This window comes from Pteronotus mesoamericanus, unplaced genomic scaffold, assembly GCF_021234165.1.
Source record: "Pteronotus mesoamericanus isolate MK-2021 breed Mesoamerican mustached bat unplaced genomic scaffold, CSHL_Meso_final contig_59, whole genome shotgun sequence".
Lineage (NCBI taxonomy): Eukaryota > Metazoa > Chordata > Mammalia > Chiroptera > Mormoopidae > Pteronotus > Pteronotus mesoamericanus.
Window position 1 is genome coordinate 6,073,414 of NW_026555206.1, and position 23,560 is coordinate 6,096,973.

Sequence of the window (23,560 nt, forward strand, 5' to 3'; positions counted from 1 at the left end):
CGGGCCTGATTAGCAGACTGCATCAGGGCTGCTGGCCAATTGCACCAAATTACACGTTCCACATTTAAAGTTCTCCAGCAGTGGGCTTCATGCTGGTTCCTGATGCATGAGGTAGCATTCTGAGTAATAATTAATTAGAGGGGAAAGCAGAATAAGCAAGTAAAGTACATCAAACGGAATTAGTGTAATTCTGTCTTTCACTTCATTTTCCTTTCCATCAGAGAGGGCCAACAAGGTGACGGGTTGGAAGGGAAACCGCAGGGAGTATTCAGCTGCCCGGTAGCCCCTTTAGTCTGCCCCAGCTCCCAGGCACACTACGTTGCCAGCATAGCCCTGCACCCTAAAGCCAACCCAGGCCAAAGAGAAACCTGCCAACTCCAGCTGTCATCTCTCTGCCATCAGACCACCAGGACTGGCACCAGTCAGGCAGCTCAGAGTGTTTCTAGCTGTCTGTTCAAAAATGAATAGAGTTTTTGTTAGACATGTGAGCCCTGTCTTCATTAGAAGGCCCTGAACTCTAATGCAGATGTTTTTAAAAAAATCACTGATTAGCCCAGGCACCCACAAGCTAAGCACACATATACCAGGTATCATTTGGCTATATGCAACCAACACCTCCTCCAGGTGCTAACAAATCCCAAGGCAAGAGCAGTCCCCCTCTGCAGAGAGCTGGAAATTTATTTTATCTCTAGAGGTTTACACCTATCAAAAAAGAAGAAAATTAAAAGGAAAGAAAAAAGCTAGCTGCCTGAGTTTTGCCTTAGAAATCTTTGGCGGTGCCTTGTAAACAGGCTTCCCACTAGCTGCCCCCAACCTCTCATCATCTGAGCAAATCTTGGGTCACATGTTGGGGACCGGTCAGGAGCCAAGTTGTGCTCAGTCTCTCCCTTCCTGGTGTGTGCTGTGATCCCAGCACCCAGGGGTTCCCATGCCTGTTTTGGCCACACACAATGAGTGGACCATAGCTGCAGCCCACCTGAGCCACCTGTGTAGCTACTGCCATGGCTGCAGGCCCCACCACCTACCTCATTGATGAAGGAGTGGGCCCCCTGAGGGCTGAGCAGCAGGATGGCACGGCGCAGCGTGTCCCGGTAGCGATTCAGCTCCTCCGTCTTCATCGTGGTGAAGAGGCTGGTGAACACGTGGCTGATGTTCTTGTCCACCTTTTGTAAAGAGACATCAAGGCCCAGCCGGGAGGCCTGGTCCAGGAAGCTTTGGAGACCACGGATATCTGAGTAGGGGGAGAAAGGAGGAGGAGAGAACCATCTTTAAGCAGAAAGGAACTGTGCAAGGTCTAACTCCAACACTTCCCACCCAATACAGGCCACCACAGAAGTGAGGGCTCGAGTCTACCCCAGCGGTCCACTGAATAAAGGTTGGAAGACACAAATTTAGTCCCAACACCCATCACTAGCATACAGCCCCAGGGTGTATCTTGCACTATGGGGTGCACTTTCTGCCATCCAACAGGTCTTGTGGCCTGAAAATATCCTTTATGATGAGCTCCTTTCTCTCCCTGTTTCTTTAACCCAGTGGGAATGAGAATCCTGTCAGTTCTGTCCTCATGGCTATATGTGCTGGTGGTCCCTGGCCCTGGCCCCTAGTTCCCTCCACCTCCTGCTACTCCCCATGGAGAGTCAAGGAGCCAGGGGTGTTCTAAGGCCACTGACTGCCCTGACTGATGCAGACCTTGCCCTGATCCTGTGACTGAATAGCTTATATCCTCTCACCCCATCCCTGAGGCTTGGGACCCTGTCTTCTTCCCAGGACCTGACTTTCCTGGATAAGATGCTCCTCCACTCTCTTTCCAGCCAGGGTTGCTCTTATCCCAGGTCCAACAGGGAGAGAAGATGATCCAAGATGGTCCATTGAATGCCCTCCCGGCACTTCGGTGCAGCACCTGGGAGAGAGGCCTGTTCTTTCCCTTGTGGATACCAAAAGGGCAGGATGTGAGCCCATGGCTGGAGAGAGGCCTCCTCTTCTGAGGGCCAGAAATGCTAATATTTTTTTTAAGCCATAGCCCAAATCTTCTCTCAGACCTGCCCATGAATGGAGCTAACACAGAGGCAAGCAGGTCCCAGCATGAGACTGGGTCCTGATGACATGATTTAAGCCTCTGGATCCATCTGTATCTAAAACCTGTCTCTTCTGGATTTTTCAGTTCCATGAGTCAAAGTCCAGTTGAGCTGGATTTCTGTCACTTACAACCCAAAGTCTCAACCCATAAGCCACTTTTTCAAAGCCTGGGATGTTTCTCTCATCTGGCCCATATCTGCATTTGAGTCCCAAAGACAAGATCCACAGCTGAGCCACTCCCTCTGAAGGACACTCTGGGCCTGCCTAGATTTCACAAAGCTGCGCTCTCCTGGTGCCCAGGATGACCCGTGGGCTGCCACGGGCATGCAGAGGCCCAAGAATCAAATTCAAAGTAAATGGTGTTAATTCAACCAGGTTTTCTCCCAACCAGTTCCTCTCCCAAACTTTCACCTCAGGCCTATTCCACAAACTTCCAGAGCTCCACGTGTGCCAGGCACTGTGAGAGCACTGCAGGGTCCCTGTGCTGCCTGTCTTCTGTGGACGGGCTTACTAGTAAGTCTAGTCCAAGCTGGACATGACAATAGTAATCATGGAGAACCAAACACAGCACCAAGGAGGGGAGGAGAGCATGGCAGTCCGACTGGGGTCCTGGGGTCAGTGCGCAGGCCCTATTCCCCACCTGAGAAAGGGCCTCGGGATACAGCCTGAGGGCCAGCCATGGACTGCCACACTTAGAACCTAGAATCGTTCCTTAAACACTTGGGCAAATCACCTATCCAGTTGTGCCCGTTTGGCTCATCTGTAAACTGGAGATGAAAGTCACCAACTACCATTTTCACAGGACTGTGAGGAACCACATTCTTGAAGGTACCACCTGCTTGTGTCTCAGGAGCCTGCATCTGGGAGGCCCAGAGAACCAGCCTCCTTATGATCCATAGGGAGGGCACAGAAGTGCCCAAATAGGATCCTGACTAGAAATGGCAAACATATGACTGATGTTCAAGCCAGTGGTACCTGTGTTCCAGTCCAGCCGTGACCTCATCCAGCTGCATCCATAGGCAGTGTGGCCCCTGGAACACAGACATGTGTCCAGAACTGCTTGCCTGGCAAAGCATGGGGATCTCAGTGTTGCTCTGCCCACTGAGTCAGACAAAAAGAAAGTGCCCAGGAGCAGGATGGGCCCTCTTCACCCAAAGCTGTCAAGTGAGGAAAGGCAACTGATGGAAGACCACATAGTGTCTGATGCCTGTCCCAGTACTGGGGCTTCCGACATGCAAGCCCAAGGCTGTCAACACCCCTCAGATTCCCAGGGAGGCCATGAACTCTCCATCAGCCTGCTCCTGGAGAGCTAAAGCTCCAAAGACTCTCAACAGAAAAGTAGGAAGAGGTTCTTCAGAGCACTTTCCCTGATCCGAGGGAATGGCAGGGCAAATGTGCAGAAATGGCTCAAGGAGCAGAAGTGTAACAGGGAGAGGGAACCCCCAACTAGAAAAACTCAGGGATGGTGTCAACCCTGCCCCCTCCCTCTCCTAAGCACAACTCATGCCTGCCAATTATAAGCTTGAACACCTCAGCACCAAGCAGACATCCATGCTCAAAACCAGCTCCTTTTCTACCGGTGCCCATGATGGTTCTTCCCTTGATCTGGGCTGTCCAATATAGTAGTCACTAGTCACATGGGGCTATTTAATTTTAAACTTAAATTCATTAACATTAAATAAAACCACACACTCAATTCCTCAGTCACACCAGCCACATTCCAAGTACTCAATAGCCACATCTGTCTGGTGCCTACCATATTGGACAGCACAGATATAGATGATGTATAATGGATCATCACAGAAAGTTCTATTGCACAGTACTGTCTGAGAAACCTTCCTTTCACAAGCCTGGTGAAATGATTCCAAACTTGGGAGAGTAGCTGCATTTAGGCCCCTGGTGATATTTCCATGCCTCTTGCCCTGTCACTCTGACGACCCTTCCAGCTCCCATTGTGGGTTTCACCAGATGGCCTGCTTTGTCCCATGAGACAGTTATAACTTGACATAAGCAGAGGTTTGAATCAATGTCTGCACATTTCTGTTTCTGCTCCTCAACCCTGGCGCTGGCACAAAACACCCCTAGACCAGCCTGCTGGAGGGTACACACTCATCAGGAAGAACCAGGTCAGCCCCAGGCTGCTACCCCTAGCCACATGCTAGCCAAATTCATATGCACAAGTGAGGCCAGAGCACAACTGCCTGGATGATCTATAGACATGAAAAATAATAAATGATTGTTGCTCTAAGTCACTAAGTTGTGGGATGATTTCTTTCTCAGCAATAACTAACTGGTAGATTGAGTTCAACAGATGCAGCAATAACTAACTGGTAGATTGAGTTCAACAGATGCATTATAAATTTCCTATGCCACTGCCCACATGTGGCTGAGTAGGAGCCAGTCCCAAGGCAAGGCCACTGGTAGCTCATGCAGCCCTACCCCTTTGGACACCAACCATCCTCATTCCAATGGCCTGAGCTCTGACCTAGATCTGAGAAAAGAGGACAGGATGATGAGAGCTACCTGGGAAAGGTACGAAGGTGACACCCTGAGATATACCATCTACCAGCTCCCACTCATCTTCCACTGCCTTCCAAGGCCATTGCAAGTCTTTGATGTGGCAGAGACTGGCTGTGTCTGTGTCGGCATGCTTTCTGCATGTTTACATGAGCACGTGCTCAGGGAGGGCTCCAGCAAGGCTCTGTATATGTGCTTGTGGCTCCACGAGTCTGGCAGGGCTCCCAGGACCTCAGTGTCATGCCATCATGGTTACTGCCCTCAGGCTCAGAAAGAAGTCCCTTCAGTCCCTTCCCTGAGGTCCCCTGACTAAAACTGTCTCAACCCAAAGGAATGTTTCATTTCCTTGGGGAATAGGATGTGCTGGGGGTGGGGAGGTGACAGCTGCCTTGGATGCCACAAGAACACATGAGAGCATGCACGCAAAGAAAAATCAAGCCCTCAGAACTCCCATGTGTCCTCAGCTGCTGCTCTCTACCTTCTTTTTCAGGCAGCCTCTGAAGGAGCCATCAAGAAGAAGGTAAGCTCCCTGTCAAGAGGCTGCCTCGTCACACCTAGAAAAAGTGATGCAGGCTGAAGGCTGCACTCCTGAGGGACCGCAGCCCCTGGCTACAACTGTCGGCTCCCACTTGGCTGAAAAGGTCAGCTCTCAGCCTCTGAAGCTCTTATTCAGCTGGACTTGGAAAAGGCTGGGATCAGAATAACAGTCAAGAGCACAAGCTAACTTTGGCCCACCTGCCATTCTCCATGAATGAGGCCAAGGTAACCTGCTTCTCCAACAAAATCTCTTTCTTCTTACAAGAGACTGAGTTTGCAATGCCACCCTACCCTATCCCTCCAGGAAAGGCAGTTGTCCACTGCCACTCTGCAGGAAGGAAGGATTCTCCAAGAAGGTAGATTAGGGACAGAGCTGAGGCTACTCCCATGGGCAGTAGAATGGACATCCCAGTACCCCCTTTGGTGGACCCAGAGTTCTGCACCTTGACCCAGGCCATCCCCTGTGCAGACTGGCTGGTCCAGTTGACCATGCTGGTGCAGCTCCCCAACCAGACCCACCTGCACTGGGGAAGAAGCTGATGGGGCCACAGCCAATCTCACATCAGCCCCATTTCAGAAAGGGCAGAAGGCAAAGACCCCAGCTTTCTGAGGCAGTAAGAGGAGGCAAGAACCATGTAGAAGGACATCGGCCACCCATAGAAACAGGGACAGGCCTCCTGCTCCCTGGGAATGGAGGCAGCTCAGGGAGCATGGGCAAGTCCATTCTCATGAGGAATCTGGTGTAACATTATCCAGGACAGGCCTCAGCCTCCTTGGCCCTCCCCCTGGGCTCTCAAGGGACCCTATCACCAGAAGTCTTTGCAATACCCAAGCCGGCTCAGGTTGTCCTGTCAAGGCTCATTGATTCACTCCTTCCTTTCTCGGATATTCACTGGGAGCTTTCTCTGTTGGTCCCTCACCTCGGGGCTGGGAAACAAGAGTGAATGAGTCCACAGTGTTCCTGTGGTCCTGGAACTCACATTTCAGGGGCTGGAGAACAGATTGGAACAAATAAACAAGGTGCTCAACAGATCATTTCCAACAGTGCTAAGAGCTCCTAGGAAAACAGGTGTTGGACTAGAGAAAACTGCAGGTGTGGGGTGGGGAAGGCTCCTGGGAGGAGACAAGGGAAAAGCCTATGGAAACTTCTGCATCTGCACCACCACATGAAGGGAGTCCTGGACCGTGGACCTGCCATGGAAGGAAGTGTGCTTGGTGAGCATCAGGGAGCACCCACAGCACTGGACAAGTGGGGAGCCCAAGCCCCAGGTGCCCAAACCCTGGGCCTCCTCTGCCCTGCCCCAACTCCCCACTACAGACCAGCTCCCTAATGCTGGGTCTGTATACCCTCTGGCACTTCCTGGCTTTCAACAAAGAGGGGGTCTCCAGAGCACCCAGCCTGTGACCATCTGTTCTTGAGGCCCTCTCTTCCCTGGGCTGCCAGATACTATGTGCTCCTTCTGCTCTCACCCATTCCCCAACACCCTCCCCTCATGGAATCCTGGTCACATTCCCAGCTAATCCTGGGCTTCCCTCTTGCAGCCTAAGAGAATAGCAACAGCAGACACCTTGGCTGGCCAAGGGCTCTCAACTTCTCCTCTTAAACATCCTGGAGCCCATTGCCCTGATCCCTTCTTGAGTTCAAGCATCAGCAACTTCTCCCTGGGATGTCTACACCAGACACCTATGGGGCCCCCTCCCATACACTCCACTAGGATGGTTGCTAAGTTCACATCTGCTCATATGTAGTCTTCCTCCAAAATCTCCACGAAAAACACAAGTTCATTTTAAAGTTGCCAAGAAATTAATGTCCTCAAAAGCACCAATCACAAAAAAATAAAAAGTCACTTCTAGTGACTTTATTATTGTACATAAATAAATTCCATACATCTTAGCCTGGTATGTAAGTGAATCCCTGATCCAAATAGCTTTTTCTGTTTTTGATTTTATGTCACCATCACCTACTACCACAACTACCAGAAATCATGTACCCAAACTCCAGAAAAGAAACTCTGCCCTTCCCTCGACATCCGCCCTACCCACACATACCACACACACTACCATACACACACACTGCACACATGCATACCCTCTATCTGGATGCTCCCAATTTGAAGTTTATAGAACCCTACTTCTCCATCAAGGCCCAACTGAAATCATCAGAGACCATCTCAGATCCAGAGTCAGAATTCAAACTTCCATCCACCCTGTGGGGTCAATGGACATGGCCCTTCCCCTCTCCCATAACTGAAGGTTAGTCAGATGGCTACTGGCCAGAAGGAATGTGTATTGTTTTGGGAATGGATTATAACTCCCTCCTTATTTCCTTTTGGGAGTGGCTTCTTGTTCTGTGACTGCTTCTTGCTACACATGCACACTAAGGAAATGTAGTTTAGCATCACAGGTAGGAGTCACACGTGCCTCCTTTGTCTGGGATCCCATATAGTAAGCCTCAAATTGGAGGAGGTGTGGTCTCTCTCCCACCAACCGGTTGCTATCAGTGTACTCCCCTTTAATGTGAGTAATAAACGGCATGACCACATCAGCTAGTCCATCAGGTGGTTTTTGTTGGCATATCATGAACACTTAAGCAGCTCCCTGGTTTGGGGCTCCTGTGCTACACACCCCAAGGTTCAGTGTGAAGCACAGAGTCAGAGACAGTAGAAGTCTGTGGAATCAAATTGAACCAAAGTAAGAACCAACCTGAAATGCAGAGCAACTTCAACAACCACACAATGGCCACGTATCTGATGGAGTCAAAGCCCTACTTCTGTAATTAAAATTGGGCAAAAGTCTTTTCTTTTTCTTTTCTTTATTTTTTCAAGTATTGCTACCCCAGTTTTTTTTCCTGTCCATTTGCTTGGAATACTTATTTTCCATCCCTTTACTTTCAGTCTGTGTAGGTCCTTTGTTCTGAGGTGGGTCTCTTGTAGGCAGCATATGTGTGGGTTATGTTTTCCTATCCATTCAGCTATCCTATGTCTTTTGATTGGGGCATTTAATCCATTTGCATTTAAAGTTATTATTGATAGGTACTTATTCATCTTTTTCCCTTTGTACCTGTGTTCTTCTCTTTCTCAATCTTTTTCTTCTTAAAGCAGTCCTTTTAGCATATCTTGCAGTGCTGGTTTGGTGGAGGTATATTCTTTTAGCTTTCTTTTGCCTAGGAAACACCTTATTTCACCTTCCATTTTAATTGAGAGCCTTGCTGGGTAGAGCAGTCTCAGTTGCAGGCCTTTGCTTTTCATGACTTCGAATATTTCTTGCCATTCCCTTCTGGCTTATAGTGTTTCTGTTGAGAAGTCAGACGCAAGCCGTACCAGAGCTCCCTTGTATGTTACTACCTCTTTCTCCCTTGCTGCCTTTAGGATTCTCTGTTTGTCTTTGACATTTGCCATTTTAATGATGATGTGTCTTGGAGTGGGTCTCATTGGGTTCCTCTTGAATGGGATCCTCTGTGCTTCCTAGACGTGTGTGACTTTTTCTCTCCTCCAGTTAGGGAAGTTTTCCATCATTACTTTTTCAAACAGGTTCTCTATCCCTTGTTCCTCTTCTTCTTCTGGTATCCCTATTATATGGACATTATTACGTTTCAAGTTGTCCTCCATTTCCCTAAATGCCTCTTCATTTTTTTGGAGTCTTTTTCACTTTCTTGCCCTTTCTGGGAGCTTTTTTCTACCTTGCCCTCCAGCTCGCTGATTCAATCCTCTGCTTCATCGAGCCCGCTTTTGATTCCTTCAATTGTGTTTTTCAACTCAGAAATTGTATTCTTCATTTCCTCTTGTCTCTTATTCATAGTTTCTATGTCCTTTTTCATGCTCATATAGTTTGCAGTAAGTTCCTTGTAGTTTCCCTGTAGTTTTTGGTAATTCTCTTTGAGCTCACTTAGCTCACTGAACTTCTTTAGAACCATTGTTTTGAACTCGATATCTGATAGTTTACTTGCCTCTTCTTCATTTAGTTCTCTTTCTGGGGATTTCTCCCTTCCCTTCGACTGGGGGATGTTTATTTGTCTTCCCATTATTCGTGAGACTCTTCTTTACTGCTTCTGCTTCTTAAGTTAATCTGTCTTGACTTCCTGACTTTGTGGCGTGAACTTTTTTTTTCAAAATTGGGCGAAAGTTTTTTCAAAATCTAAGGTTATAACTGTGACTTTTCTACCACTCCTCCTGAAAATCAAATAGTCTCTGGGTATTTTAAATACTTTCTTTCTGAAAATTTAAACCAAAGAACACATTTCCAATTGCTTCCTCCACTATTTTCAGTTTCCAAGAAAGGTCCAACAACTGAGAGTATCTATGAAGAAGATTTTAGCATCATAATATATGTATATATGTATGAGGTCTGCTGCCTCACACCCAGACAGAGTTCAGAGTTACAAGTGTCTGGGGATTGTTGGCAAATTTTCTAAAATCTGAGATACAATTTTGATTCCATGGACTTTTCTGAAACTTCTTATCTGGCCCCCAAGTATATGCATTGAATTCTCTCCCAGATGTAGTTTACCCACATTCAAATTCATTCCCAAGACCCCTGCCCAGGTCCTCCCCCCTCCTTTGTGTTTGGGGTCACACAGCAGCAGCCCTATTGGTCACATTTCCTCAGGGCACAGAATAAGCACAGGCCTGGGTTTGAATCCACCCCTTCACAAGGTGGTGACTTTGGGTAGCCATCTCTCTGAGCCCATTCCTCCATCTACAAAACAGCTAACCCCACCGGCCTCATGGGAATGCCGCGATCCTTCAGAGAGTGGCACACATCGCTGCTGCACAGTGCAAAATAGACATACAGTAGCTGTCAGCTCCCTTTCAACATTCTCATCAGCCCTGGGAACACCCCCAAAGGGTTCCCAAGTGAACAAGTCATTTCTCTTGCTCTAGAGGCTCATCAAGAAGGGAGGTACCATCCTGATAATCAGATGACACGATAGGAGACTAAAAAGGTCAGCTCTCCCTTCTGTGATAATGGAAATTTCAAATTTGTAAAGTGGTTGAAGGAGAAGGTCTGTCATTGAAAACTCTCTGAGAAAAAGAACAAATTTCTACCCCTAGTAGGGGCCCACAATACCCAGGAGCCTTCTGCTCCAATAGGTTTCGGACCAGCCAGGAAACCATCCAAGAGTCGACTCCGGAAAGCAGAATGGGTCATCTGTGATCACATTTGCACACATGGTGTGTGGCACACATGTCATTTCAGACACAAAGGTTCATGCATGGGCCCTATCCATACTCCTGGCTTGAAGCCCTGGCAATGGAGGCCATTGCCTGGTCATAACATGTTCATTTCTCCCAAGTTCGGTTCCTTTCCATTTAAAAAACAAACACAAGGGGAAAACAGTTTAAATAATCAGGCTGTAAGATCAAGATTAAAAACAATTTAAAATAAACGTCTACTCCGGCACTTTGGAAAAAACATACCACGCTGCATTAAGTGCTTTGAATTAAGTAAATTACACCAAGTAACTAATTTACATAATGATCAAAATTTGCATTTTACACATGTTATGATGAAAATAGTTCATAAAATAATTCTTCACCAACTTCTGTTCCAACTTGGGTTCCACTATTTGTATACAATTCTGTGGTGTTGATCTGCTACTGTCTTTATGTTTCAAATCTCTGGCTCCTTCAGCATTTTTTTAAATCTAGCAGGTCCCTTATTCCCACTGCAATAAACAGTCCCTTGGATTTGCAATTCCCTTCTGTCAACTGAGTAAGATCATTTTCTTAAAGAATCCATAATATGCTAATGATCTTAGAATTTTCACAAATAAAGTTTGATGTTCCTGTCACCTTTCACTTACAAGGTATTTGATATTGATTTTGGCGGTTCTTCCTCCAAGATTATAGGGTTGGTTTGCAAAGTCTTGCAGCTCTGATGCCATCTTTTCAGGATGAGGACCCAGGATGGCCTTTCCCACAGGCTCCTCAGAAAGGGAGCAAGACCTCTCCAGACTCATCTGTAGGAGACTGGCCTCCAGCCCAGAGAGGCCACTCCATGCCTCAGGTTCTTGGTGCCTGGCAGGCAGGCCCAGAGCCAGGATTCCCCCTCCCAGAGCTGTGGGATGCTTAGGTGCTTCATTTCTTTTCTGCTCCTCCGACAGCCTATGAGGAAGGGATAAACATCCCATTTCACAGATGGGAAAACCAAAGCTGAGAGTTCAAGCCCCTCCATTAACACCACACAGCAGGCAAGAGGAATGACCCACAGTCATGCTTTAAGAAAGTTTGGGGTATTTTCCTGGACTTCTCTCTAAGTTAAGTAAGATCTTGAAGCAAATCTAGAAAAGTGATTTACCAGTGTCTGCCCAAAACAGCCATGTTTGAATTTCCAGTTTCACAAATGACCTCCCTCTGTGGCAGGGCAAGACTGATGTCACATGTAGTAAGGTTGATGACACAGTCATCACAGTACCTGCTTATTAAGGCCTGACTGTGCAGGCGCTATGCTAAGCATTTTGCGCATATTGCCTCCATAACACCCTGAAGTATGGCCCGAAGTCATCCAGACAGTTAGAGGCAGGTCTAGGGTTCAAATCCAGGCCTCTGATGCCAGACCCAGAGCTCTTTACCACCATCTGCCAATCAGCCATAGGCACTGGGAAGGGATGAAAAGGAGGCAGATCAGCTCCTCCAGGCATGTGCAGATGCTGAGGCTCATCTAACCCTTAGGCACCTGTAGGGAATTGTCAGATTATGCCCATTTCACAGTTAAGTCCTGGGCTCAGAAGAGAGCTGAGATTCAACCCCAGACCCATCTATAACTAGAGCCCCTGCTCTCTGTGCCACATCAGGCATGGGACTTGATGGTGGCTGCCAGGGCCTCTTCCCCACCCAGGGCAAAGTGGCAAGGCCAGGCACATGGAGCTCCAGAGAGACCATGAGGCATGCTGGTCAAGTGCTCAAGTCTAGCTTTTAAGAATGGCAACAAAATGAAAATGTGATGAATTCTATTACCAGCTGTTAATGTGCAATCAGTATTAATAACTGACATACAAGTGAAATGTGGTATCTTCATTAATTCTGTAAATTTTCACTCTGAGGAAAGGCCCACACTCCTGGCAACAGCAGCCTCAGCTGGGTTGTGTGCCATATCTGCAGACCTGCCCAGGGAACACTGGGGACACCACCTTTTGACCCTACTCCTGTTCGCCTCCTCAGTGGCAAGGATATGGTATGGCCCCATGAACACCTCACTCACTCAGGTTTTTTCCAGGCACATGTCTGGTGCCCACACTGGGCCACACTGTTGTGGAGGTAGAGAGATGGATCAGAATCTGATGGATCAGACAAGGAGCTCAATGGAAACAAACAAGCAAAGACATGCTAGGAGCCAAGGGATGTGCATGGGAAGGACAGTGTTTGCTCAGGTGCTGTCTGGGGAATGAAAAGTCTCTAGGAAGCCTTCAGAGAGCTCAGCACAGGAACTGGGACCTGCAGAACAAATTGGCCTTTTCTTGGTAGGCAGAAGGAAGAGTACTCCAAACCACAAAGATGTCAGGATTAAAGGCCCCCTGGAACTCAGCAGCCCACCTGGGATATCCACTGATAGTCCCATTTGGCCATGAGGGGCATGAAGCCTCATGTGGCCTGAGGGAAATGGTCACGGGGGCATTCCTGGGACAGGCCAGAAAGCATCGGACAGAAGGAAGGGCATCAGGGCAGTCTGTGGGTCAGTTGAGACCAGGGTCTATGGTCTCAGCAACGACAGCCCCACCCCTCCTGAATACTGCATGTCAAGACTCTGAGGCAGAGGAAGGATGGACGGACAACAAAGTCAGTGCTCTGGAAGCAGCCAGGAGCCCCGGCATGTGCCTGAGTGACCCCCATGGCTGGAGCCAGGCAGAGTGATACCAAGAGAGGGGCTCATCCATGTTGCCATCCGCGGCTTGAACATGCTTCCTCAGCTCTGAACCTCAGTTCCTGCCTCTGTGGAATGCTCAGGGTGGAGCCTCCTCCATAGCAGGACCATGGTGAGGGGCAAACGGGAGATGAACACAGCACCTGAGACAGAGTCCAGGTGTGAGAGGGCCTGCGAACGACGGCTGCCTCTCCACTGACACTGCCATCTCACACCTCCTGCTCCTTGCCAGCCCTGGAGCAGGAAGCCTCTGTCTTCACAGTTCTCCACTGACCTCATGACAGATGTTCTTTTACTTATGTATTTAATTTACATAATTACTTTCTGGTATTTACTTGGGTTTAATTTGTTTCCTCTGGAACTTGCCTTTGAAAAGGCACTGCCAACCAGACCCAGGAGTGAAGCATGGCAAGGGGTCTCCAAATGCCACCACCCCTCCCTGGGAGCCCCCAAATGCCACCTCTGCAAAAGAACTCAGTCCCGACCGAGCCTGGGCAGCATGCACAGAGCCTCACACCTCCCTGTGCTAGATGGGTACCAGGTGGGGTGGATGGCTGTCTGCGAAGACCTCACAGTAGAGAAGGAGAGATGTGCAAACACCATCCCAGGAACAAGTCTCTGCACCAGCCCCTGAGGACAGTGTGGGCTGTGCCAGGCAGAAGGAGGGCAGGGGTCCTCTGCCTGGGGACTACTGGGGAAGGGGTGGAGCAGGGCATCAGGCAGAGCTGGGCGTCAGGCTGAGCTGGGGTTGGGGACAGTCAGTGGGTGTGCTGATGGCTTTGCCAGGCCCTCTCTGAGGCAGCAGAGAGTGGATGTGGTGCAGAGGAGGCTGGAGTCCAAGGCAGGGAAGACCACAGAGGACAGTGTGGAGACACCCTGGGGTGCAAGAAAGGATTTAATTTTCAAAAGTCCATTTGGCAATTCTGTAAGAGGGGGTATGACCTGGAGGGCAAATGTCCAGAGGCCATTACAAGCCAAGGCCATGACCGAGGCAGGACTCAGTGGAGTCTGCATGCAGGCAGGAGACTGGGGTAGAGAGGAGGGCCTATGGCTGCAGAGAAGGATGGCACGACAGGAGTATGGGGTGACAGGCACCAGGTTATTTCTCTAGGATGGGTGGTTGGGGAACCAATGACAAGGGACGGACACATAGGAGAGAAGAGGGCAGGGGGTCACCCTCAGTAGACAGCCACTCAGCCCCAGGTCTGTACTGGCAGCACAGGATGGCCTCCCAGCCTTCAGCTTACATGGGCACACTCACTCACACACCTGCTCACATTAACACGACAGTTGTGTTCACATACTTACATTCATGCCCACACTCACATACTTATGCTCACTCATACCTTCATGCACAGACTGGCTCACACATATACATGCACTAGCACACTCATTCACACGCATGCTCACATAGCAGTGATGTTCCAGAACTGGCCTGAACCACCTCATTAGTGCCTACTGTTAAATTTTCAGGAAATTTGTAAGCCAATTATTAAACACAGCCACTATAAATTAAATGCACTTATAACTAAACAAATTATATTACAAACAAAACTGATAAATACCCAAAGCTCATTGCTTCCTATTTCACTTCATTTTACCCTCATCTATGCTCATGAGGCTATTAATGACTATTGTATTGGAAATACCACACAATGGTGTGTCATCCCTTCCCAAATCTGTGCCCAGTGAAACCACGACGCTCAATTCAGCCACCTTGAGAGTATTCACACCCCAGGTATCAGGGTTTTCTGTTTCCTTGGAGAGCCAGTAGTTAAACATTTACTAGCATGACACTGTTCACAATGCTCACACATTCACACACCCCACACTCACATGCATTCACACACCCCACACTCACATACTCATTCACACATACATTCACACCCACATTACACATTGACAGTGGCACTCAACTCACACATACACTCACATGCACAGACACACATGCATTCACATGTTACACTCACACCAGCATGTCATCTGCCTTAACATCATGGTCAGAAACCACACCCATGCCTGGAAGGAGAGCCAAGGCTGCTCAGAGGCTGAAGGAACTGTACATCCTGCTCATTAGGGCCTACCCCACCCTCCCCTGGCCGGGGGGCTGGTTCCCCAAAAGGTATGCATGCTGCAGCTTCCCTGTGCTGCCTGGGAGGCAGAGGTTCCCTACTCTGGTCATCGAAAGCAAGACCATGGCAAAGAGCAGTCATAATCCAGCAGGTAGTTAGCAGACTGAGAGCTCTGCAAAGAGGGGGTGACAAGAATAGATGCCCCAACCCAGGCAGCCTAGCCATTCTGGGAGCAAACACAGTGGGCAAGGGCCTCTGTGGCCCCACACAGCCCTGCTTTCAAAACATGCCTGCTAACTCCCAAAATTAAACCCACATCTATATTAATTAAGAGCCAGGATCTGCAGTCCTAATAGGACTGCCAGGCCATCCATCATAAGCTAGTTAATACCCGCCAGAACCTCTTGGGCCAAATTACAAATGGGATTCAGGGTGGGGACCAGGGGAGACAGGGTATCATCCTGAAATATGATTTGAACTTTCATTCCAAAATACATCCTTGAGCTGATTCATCACATGCTCGCCCCTGCCCAGGCTTCCCCCAAGCAAGGGCTGAACTGCGGGGTCATACATCATCAGCCACCGGAAGGCCCTGGAAAAGTCAGGGCTGCTCTAGCGCTTAGAGGAAGATGAGGACAGCTGGACTATAGTATGATCACTGCCAGTGAGGCAACAGGACCATGGCTGCCAGAGCCAATGCAACCCCTGCTCCTCCTCCCAAGGGCAGATGTCCTCCCTGCCAGGGGCTCAAGACCAGAGGAGGAGGGGAGCAAAGCACCAGTCACGCAGCACTTCTGTGTGTTATCCCCACATGCTCCCATTCATGTCCTCTTCACAGCAAGCCTGGGAAGCATTATTAGCATTCCTGATTTACAGATGAGAAAACTGGAGCCCCTGGAGCATCAGTCACTCTCATAGTCACTTGAGTAAAACAGTAAAGCCAGGCCTATCCATAAAGCCCCATGGACCACAGTCCATGCCTGATCTGCAGGAGGTCCCCTGACTCCTGTCTGACTCTGGGCTGGCCTCAATATCCCAGGGGTTCCATTTCAGCAACAACAGCTGTGTCTAGCCAGTGGCCCAGGATCCTGCACACCCTGAGCTCCAAGCACAAAGCCTGGCACCTACTAGCAGTTCAATAAAGACACATGTGAAAGCTATGTGAATTAATGAAAAGCAATTCTCTGTCCAGGGGTGGAAGCTCAGGTCCAAGAAGATCCCTGAATTAAGGTAGAAGCTCCCCTGGGACTGGGTCCTCTCCAGGAGCAGTGACCATGGAGGATTCCTTGGCAATGTGCCAGCCATGTGCACTTTCCCCATCTCATCTGCTCACTCCAGTAATGCCTGGAGGCAGTTCTATATTTACACTCACTTTACAGATGGCAAAACTGAGACTTAAGAAAGGTAAGTGCTAGAGCTACAACTCCAAAGCCCCTACCCTTAGTTAGCCTCTCTGCTTTATGGGGACATGTCTGCCACACAGTCCCTCATTATTTTTAACCCCTTTTTCTCCAGAAAAACCAATGATCAAAAGTAAATTCACATTCTGCCCAGTGTCCTCTTCCCAGGCCAGCATTATGTATAGTCCACTAAGGGCTGAGGACTGCCCTACAGTGGCCAAGGACTGAGACACTCCACCCTGCAGGTGATGGCTCAGTGCCCATGTCATCATGCTGAATAGGTGGGGTAGGTAGCCAGCATGCCGTTCTCGCAGCAGCAGCCACTTAGCCTCCGCTCAGGACACCAAATGGGCTCCCGGCCCACAGCTGCCTTTTTCCCTAACTTCGCAAGAGCAACTGGAGGTGCAGATTCTAATTCTGACTGAGTTTTCATTGCAATGATAGTGATTTTCAGTTTAGAAGGAAATGAGCACCCCAGAAAGCACTTAGAATTAATCTAACCGGTCTAGAGGAGCAATAATTCTGTCAGGAATGAAATATTTGCAGTTCATTTCAAGCCTTGTCCCCAGAAGAAAAGACAGGTCCAATTGTCTGTCGGCTGGCAAGGGTTCCGGGCAGTTGGAGGTATCAAAGCTCTGGTGGAAGCTCTCCTTTCTCATCTCCACACCCCTGCCCTTTCCTCACTACAAACATCAGAATAAGGGAGGGACAGGCTAACAGTCCTCAGGGCTCTCTGTGGGAGAGGGGACGAGAGGGCAGGAGGGAAGAGAGTCCTGACCCTCTGATGGGTCTCCAACATGTGCCCCTCAAGGAAAGTCTGAGGGCCTGCTGCTGCATAGCTGCAGGTCCAGGGAGGATGGGAAGGCAGAGGAACATAGATGGAATGAGGGTGGTGCAAGACGTCCAAGGGCGACCAAGTCTGTTGTTGAGTAGGAGCAAGCCCCCCAGACGTCTGGGTCCAGCCCGTGCTCTGACCTCACACTCCTCCTGGAAGCCATAAGGTCAGGACTCAGAGTGCCGTGCACGGGCTGGCCTACCAACCCCTTTAGAGGTAGAATCACGATTTCAGAGGCTAGGAACAGCATGGGATCTCAGATGGAAAGAGACAGAGGGCTCTTAGGTCATGGTTTATTGCCACAACACCTGCAGCCATTGTGGGAGGAGCTGCCCGGGAATGGGGGACTCCATTTTGCGGGGATTCAGAAGTCAGCACCCCATTCCTTCCCAGGTCCCTACCAGCCTCTTTTCTCCTCTAGATGATATCGTTCAGTCCTGTGGCTTCAAATACCATCATAAATCATTACCCTGGACTCTGCCAGTATTTCCAGACATATTGTCCATTTGGACACAAGATTTCAAACAAACCAGCCAAAGCAGAACTCTCAATTCTCAATCCCTATCCCAATGAACAGCATCACCCAGAAGTCTCCCTGGAGACCTCCCTTTTCCTCACTTCTCACCTCTAATCCGCAAGATACTTTAAACCCAACCTCTCATCCCCATTGTGGCTACCTCCCTGGTCCACGCCATCCATCTCTCTCAGACAGTGTCTGACAGCCTCCTCCACCAACCTGGCCTCCCTGCCTCCACCTCTACCTCCTGCATGTAACACAGACACTGGTTTTTCTATGCATAAAGCAGACAGGTCTCTGTTCTGCATAAAAACCCACCAGTGACCTCACAAAATTCTTAGAATAAAAACTCAATTCCTGCCCTGGCTGGTGTGGCTCAGTAGATTGAGCACCAGCCTGCAAACCAAAGGGTTGCAGGTTCGATTCCCAGTCAAGGCACATGTCTATGTGGCAGGCCAGGTCCCCAGTAGGGGGTGCATGAGAGGCAACCACATATTAATGTTTCTCTCCCTCTCTCCCGCCCTTCCCCTTAGTCTAAAAATAAATAAATAAAATCTTTTAAAATCTCAACTCCTCACCTAGGACCTGAGATGCTCCACACAACATAGCCCAACTTGTTTTCCAACCCAACATCTCTCTCTCCTCTCCTTCTCCACCCTCCAGCCACATAGCCTTCCTTTCTCTTTTTCAAACACTCTAATTTCTACCTCAGGAATTTCACACCTACTGATCCTTCTTCTGGAAAGCTTTTACCCAGTTTTTATCTACTGCCTCCTTCAATGCATCATGTTATCGGTTCAAATGTTACTTCCTCAGAGGACCTTTCCTTGAGCTGCCAAGTGGCCACTCTCCACCCTGCCTATGACTCTGTGCCACACCCTTGCCCCTCTTCTTCATAACACTTCTCATCTCCTGAAATGACCATCTTCATCAATCGGGGGCCTCATATCTTCTCTTCCACTGTGTCCCCAGGACCCAGAGCTGTGCCTGGCACATAGCAGACACTTAACCAGATGTTAACTTAGCAGCAGTATGCTTCAGTGAAGAGAGCCCAGGTTTGGAACTAGACAGCTCTGGGTTTGAAATCTAGCTCGCTCAGTGCCCCCAGCCCTGTGACCTTGGGAAGTCACTTCAAACCTTTCCAAGGATCGATTTTCTCATCTATAAGAAGAATATAATAATGCCTACATAATAATCCAGAGCATTCTGTTCCCACACACTGGTTCAGGAGAGGGCAAATGATCCAGGTCAAGCCAACAGAGTTGGTCCATAACTTTTTTCAAACCAGAACCAAGAGAAGTAGGGTAAGCCCCCTAGTGACAAATCATGCCGCGGGAGGCTCAGGAGGGGAGCGTGGTCCTTAGGACAGTTTCTTACCATTAGGAGGAAGCAAGGCTGAGATGGTGGGACAAAGGGGAAAGCTGGGAAAGAGCCTTGGCCACGTACAGAGGAACTAGCGTGTCAGGGTTGGCAAGTCTGAAACTTGTAGGGCAGACTGCAGGCTGGAAACCCTCAGGCAGGAGCTGAAGCTGCAGTATTAAAACAGAATTTCTTCTTCCTCAGGAAACTGTCTTCTGACTGGATAAGGCCCACCCAGACTATGAAAGATAATCTCATTTATTTAAGGTCAACCGACTGTAGATGTTAACCTCATCTACAAAATACCTTCAGAACAACTCCTAAATTAGTGTTTGGTAGAATAACTGATTATTATTGCCTAAGCACTTTGATAGGTAACACTAAGGGTAACCACATCAAGAGTTAAGAAGAATGTCTTTGAGGAGGCAGTAAGGGCAGTGAACATTGATGACACTTTCAAGACTTCAGTTCTGAGGGGAATGTGGGAGCTGGGAGGAGAGGTAGGATGGCACGGGAAATAACTGGGTTCCTCCTTGCCCTGGATGGATGGGGGAAGTGAATAGGAAGGAACAAGAAAGAGAAAAACTGATCTGAGCGGAAAGACTCTTGAACAGAACAAGGGGTCTTCTCATTTCCACTGCATCAGGACAGCAGACCATCAGGACAGCTGTCTCAGTATGACTCCCAGCTGTGCTCCCAGCCTGGCTTAATGTATCCCCCAGAAGCTGCAGCTCCTGAAACATGGACCAGAAGAGACTAAATCATACCAGGTATCCCAAGAGTCCATCCAAAATAGGGAGCATGCACAGAATTTTCTACCATGTCATCTCATGCCACCCCCAATTTATCCATTGAGCTAAATAAAATTCTGACTCATAATCCCCCCTCCGCCAACCTCATCCTCCTGACACACCCCTGCTCTCAAAACTCAAGGTCCCCTCGTACCTACAAAGAATAATTCCCATTCCTTGGTCTAAGCTAAGCCTGAGTGCCCTGACCAAGGAAAGGCCTGGGAGTCAGCCAGCCCTGGGCTTCAGTCTTCTCTTGACCACCCAACAACTGAGAAACCTCTAATATCTCTGTGTCTCAGTTTCCCTACCCTACCAGCAAATCCATTGATTAAAATCAAAAGGAGGATTATATCTGCATTATGGGATTATTGTGAGAATTTAAGTGAACAACGTCAGCTATATTGTTCAGGCGCCCAGTAAATGGCAGCTACAACGACCCCATCAGAAATTCTCCACCCCAGATTCACCCACCTCCTCACCCCGAAGCAAGTGGTGGATATCACACACACACCCCCACACCCCCCGCCTTACATCAGCTTTCACTGGCACCTCCACTCCTGACCTTTCCAAATTCTTTCTGTCCTATAGGACTCAGCTCCAGCCCCACCTAAAAGGGCTCAGGGCAAAAAGAAGCAACTGTGTGCAGTCAGAGACATGAAAGAGATGGGAACTATTTGGAGGGGTGCACTGAACAGCCATCGGTAAGGGAACAGGGGGAGTCAGGAGTGATTGGAGACAAAGATAAGGAGTTTTTGTGGCAAACATGAAGCAAAAAACAAGGCCACCTGCTCCCAGTCAAACTGTGAGCCCAGAGGGGACAAAGGTTGGGTGATCCTGCACCAGACACAAGCCACATGTGGCCACTGAGCACTTAGAACATGGCTAGTCCAATTGAGAAAGGCTATAAATTTTAAAGATACTACAAAACGAAGAATATAAAATATTTCGTAAGTAATTTTTCCTGTTGATTACATTCTGGAATGACAATAATGGGCTAAATGCATTAAAATATATTAAATTAATTTCACTTGGATCTTTTTACTTCTAAATTTTAAATTATACATGTGATTCACATTATATTTCTGTTAGATGGCATGGGGCCAGAGCCTTATCTGCCTCAGAGAACATCACCTCACTCTGCATGGCTATTCAGCACACTTGAGAGAGAGGGTAGGTAGCACAGTACATAAGCCAGCAAGAGTTTGACATGGGGCTCCGCTCCTCAACAGCAGACACTGCCCAACTTCTCTCCTTGCCTCTGTTCTTCATCTATGAAATGGAGACAATAATAGTAGCAAGCTCATAGAATTCTTATGAGAATTAGATAGATCATACCTAGCATGTGATAAAGGCTGAATTGGCTCTATCACCACCATCATCATCACCATCACTATCATCATCATCAGTAACACCACCATCATAATCACCATCATCACCACCACCATCACTACATCATCATCATAATCAACATCATTATCATTGCCACAACCACCATCATAATCAGCACCACCACCATTATCATCATCGCCATCATCACAATCATCACTATCATCCTCATCACCATCACCATCATCATCACCACCACCACCACAACCTCCACCACCACCGCCACCATCATCATGATCATCATCACATGGGCCAAAAGCACACCTCACCCCATATTTTCATGATACCAATCCCTAAGCTGGGGGATGCGGCCAGGTTGACTCTCATATCCATAAAGATGCACTACAATTTATACACTATGCCCAGTCTTACCAATGTTCCTGGCTGAGGATAAGTCACCCTGTAAGTGTACACTATGCCTTCCTTTCTCCCCAATAAGCATACCTCTCCAAAGCATACATTCCATCTCAAACACATGGAATGCCCAGCTCAGTTTAGGCCACCTACTCTGCCCCTCCTCTCTAGCCACTATGCTCCCTACAGGCCAAACCTGGCACTGCCATTCTCAAGTAAAATTTTAGGAACAATGACTTCAACAGTTTACACAACCATGTCAACAGGAAGGAAGCTGTAGGTGTATCTCTGGCATTCAGACGAAGGGAATGAGGCAAGGCCAACAAAGGATCTGGAAGCTATGTTGCCAGGAGCCAGCAGCGTGTTAGTGGTCACCAGTGTCCAGCCCGAGTACCTGCCCACAGCTGTGTTCCAGTCATGCTGAGCAGAGAGAAGCTTATCAGTAACAACTCCAGCATTACAGGGAGAAAAAACCCATCTGCACGCACTGAGGGTCTACAGTGTGCTGGAAACCATGCTATATCTCCTCTAGCCCTAAAAACAATCCTAGGTGGGAATAAGCACCTTTACTGTAAGATCAGTAGCCAGAGGCTCAGAGGAGAAGTAACTTGCCAGAAGTCACACGGGGAATATGTGGGAAAGCATGAAATGGAAACTAAGAGCCACTATACAACTTACCTTAAGAAAGCTCCTGAAAACAAAAAAGATTGGCAGTTTTCTGTTCTTGTGATATATACGGGTTTGTTCTCTGGGGCACTCCAAAGGGCATATTATATATCCCTTTGTTGTAAGTGATATATAATATGTAGCTTGCTGGTTACCTGGAGAGGAGGAGGGAGCCACACCTGCTGAGTCCCTGCTCTGAGGCCAGGACAGTGAAAGCCACTCCTCTGGGGTCTGTTATTTAATCTTCTTTCTAAGGAAGTGTGATTATCCCTACTGAATGGCCGAGAAATAAAGAGTGGCCCCAGGACCCTGGCTGGTGAGCAGCTGCCTGCACAGCCTCACCCATCCTCTTGCATCACGCACATTGTCCCTCTTAGAAGTCACTGGTATGGCAGGTATGGGTCTCCGCCCTGATGTCCTGCACCACCTGGTCCTGCTCACCCCAGCTGGCCTAGTCCCTGGTGCCTGGGTGGGGCCTGTTGTAGAGATAAACCCCAGTAGCACTTTCATGGACACCTCAGGCCAAATAGAGTAGGAGAGGCCGTAGGAGCTCAGTGAATAGATTACCCGCTTCAATTACTTTATCTAACAATGACATTTGTACTGTAAAAGTCAGCACAAAAATCAATGAGTTTTAAAGGACAAAATCGGGGGCGGGGGGCGGGGGGGCTCCAGCCCAATGACCTAAAACAGCAGCCTAGGAACCACAAGGACAGAGGCTCAGAACTAAGGGTGGGTGAGACTCCCAGGACTCCAGAATTGCCAGAACCTTGCTGGGCCCACCCTCATTGGCACCTTGGAGCACAGAAAAGAAAGCTTGGTTTGGCGGCCCAGATCTGGACCCCAAGCTCAATACAAATATGTATGGAGTTGCATCTGTGTTCTGGGCAGCCCACTCAGCACAGGCCTAAAGGACAGTCCCTGCTCACACCCAGAACAGTGGAAAGACAGTGAGTAATTAAATTGATCAATGCACAACCAAATAGCTACATTACATTAAACAAGGGCTCAGTATGTTGGTCCAAAGGGTTAGGGAGGGCTGCTGGAGAGATGATTTTAAGCTGAGGCTTGGACGAGTTTGCCAGGGGTATGAGGAGGAAATGTATTTGAGTAGATGAAAGAACAGGAGCAAAGGACCCAAGAGAAGTCCCTTCCTCCAATCCACTTACTCAGCCCTCCTTTGGGACCCC

General features: G+C 48.6%; 1 protein-coding gene across 2 annotated transcripts in view; it reads right to left on the reverse strand.

Annotated features, from left to right (window-relative positions):
* GRID1 (glutamate ionotropic receptor delta type subunit 1) overlaps nucleotides 1-23,560 on the reverse strand; it is a 714,118-nt gene that overhangs the window by 476,710 nt on the left and 213,848 nt on the right. For both annotated transcript variants that reach the window (XM_054580465.1, XM_054580464.1), the window contains exon 4: nucleotides 1,026-1,231. In XM_054580465.1, coding sequence (XP_054436440.1) covers nucleotides 1,026-1,231 — 206 coding nt within the window. The remainder of the gene's footprint in view (nucleotides 1-1,025; nucleotides 1,232-23,560) is intronic.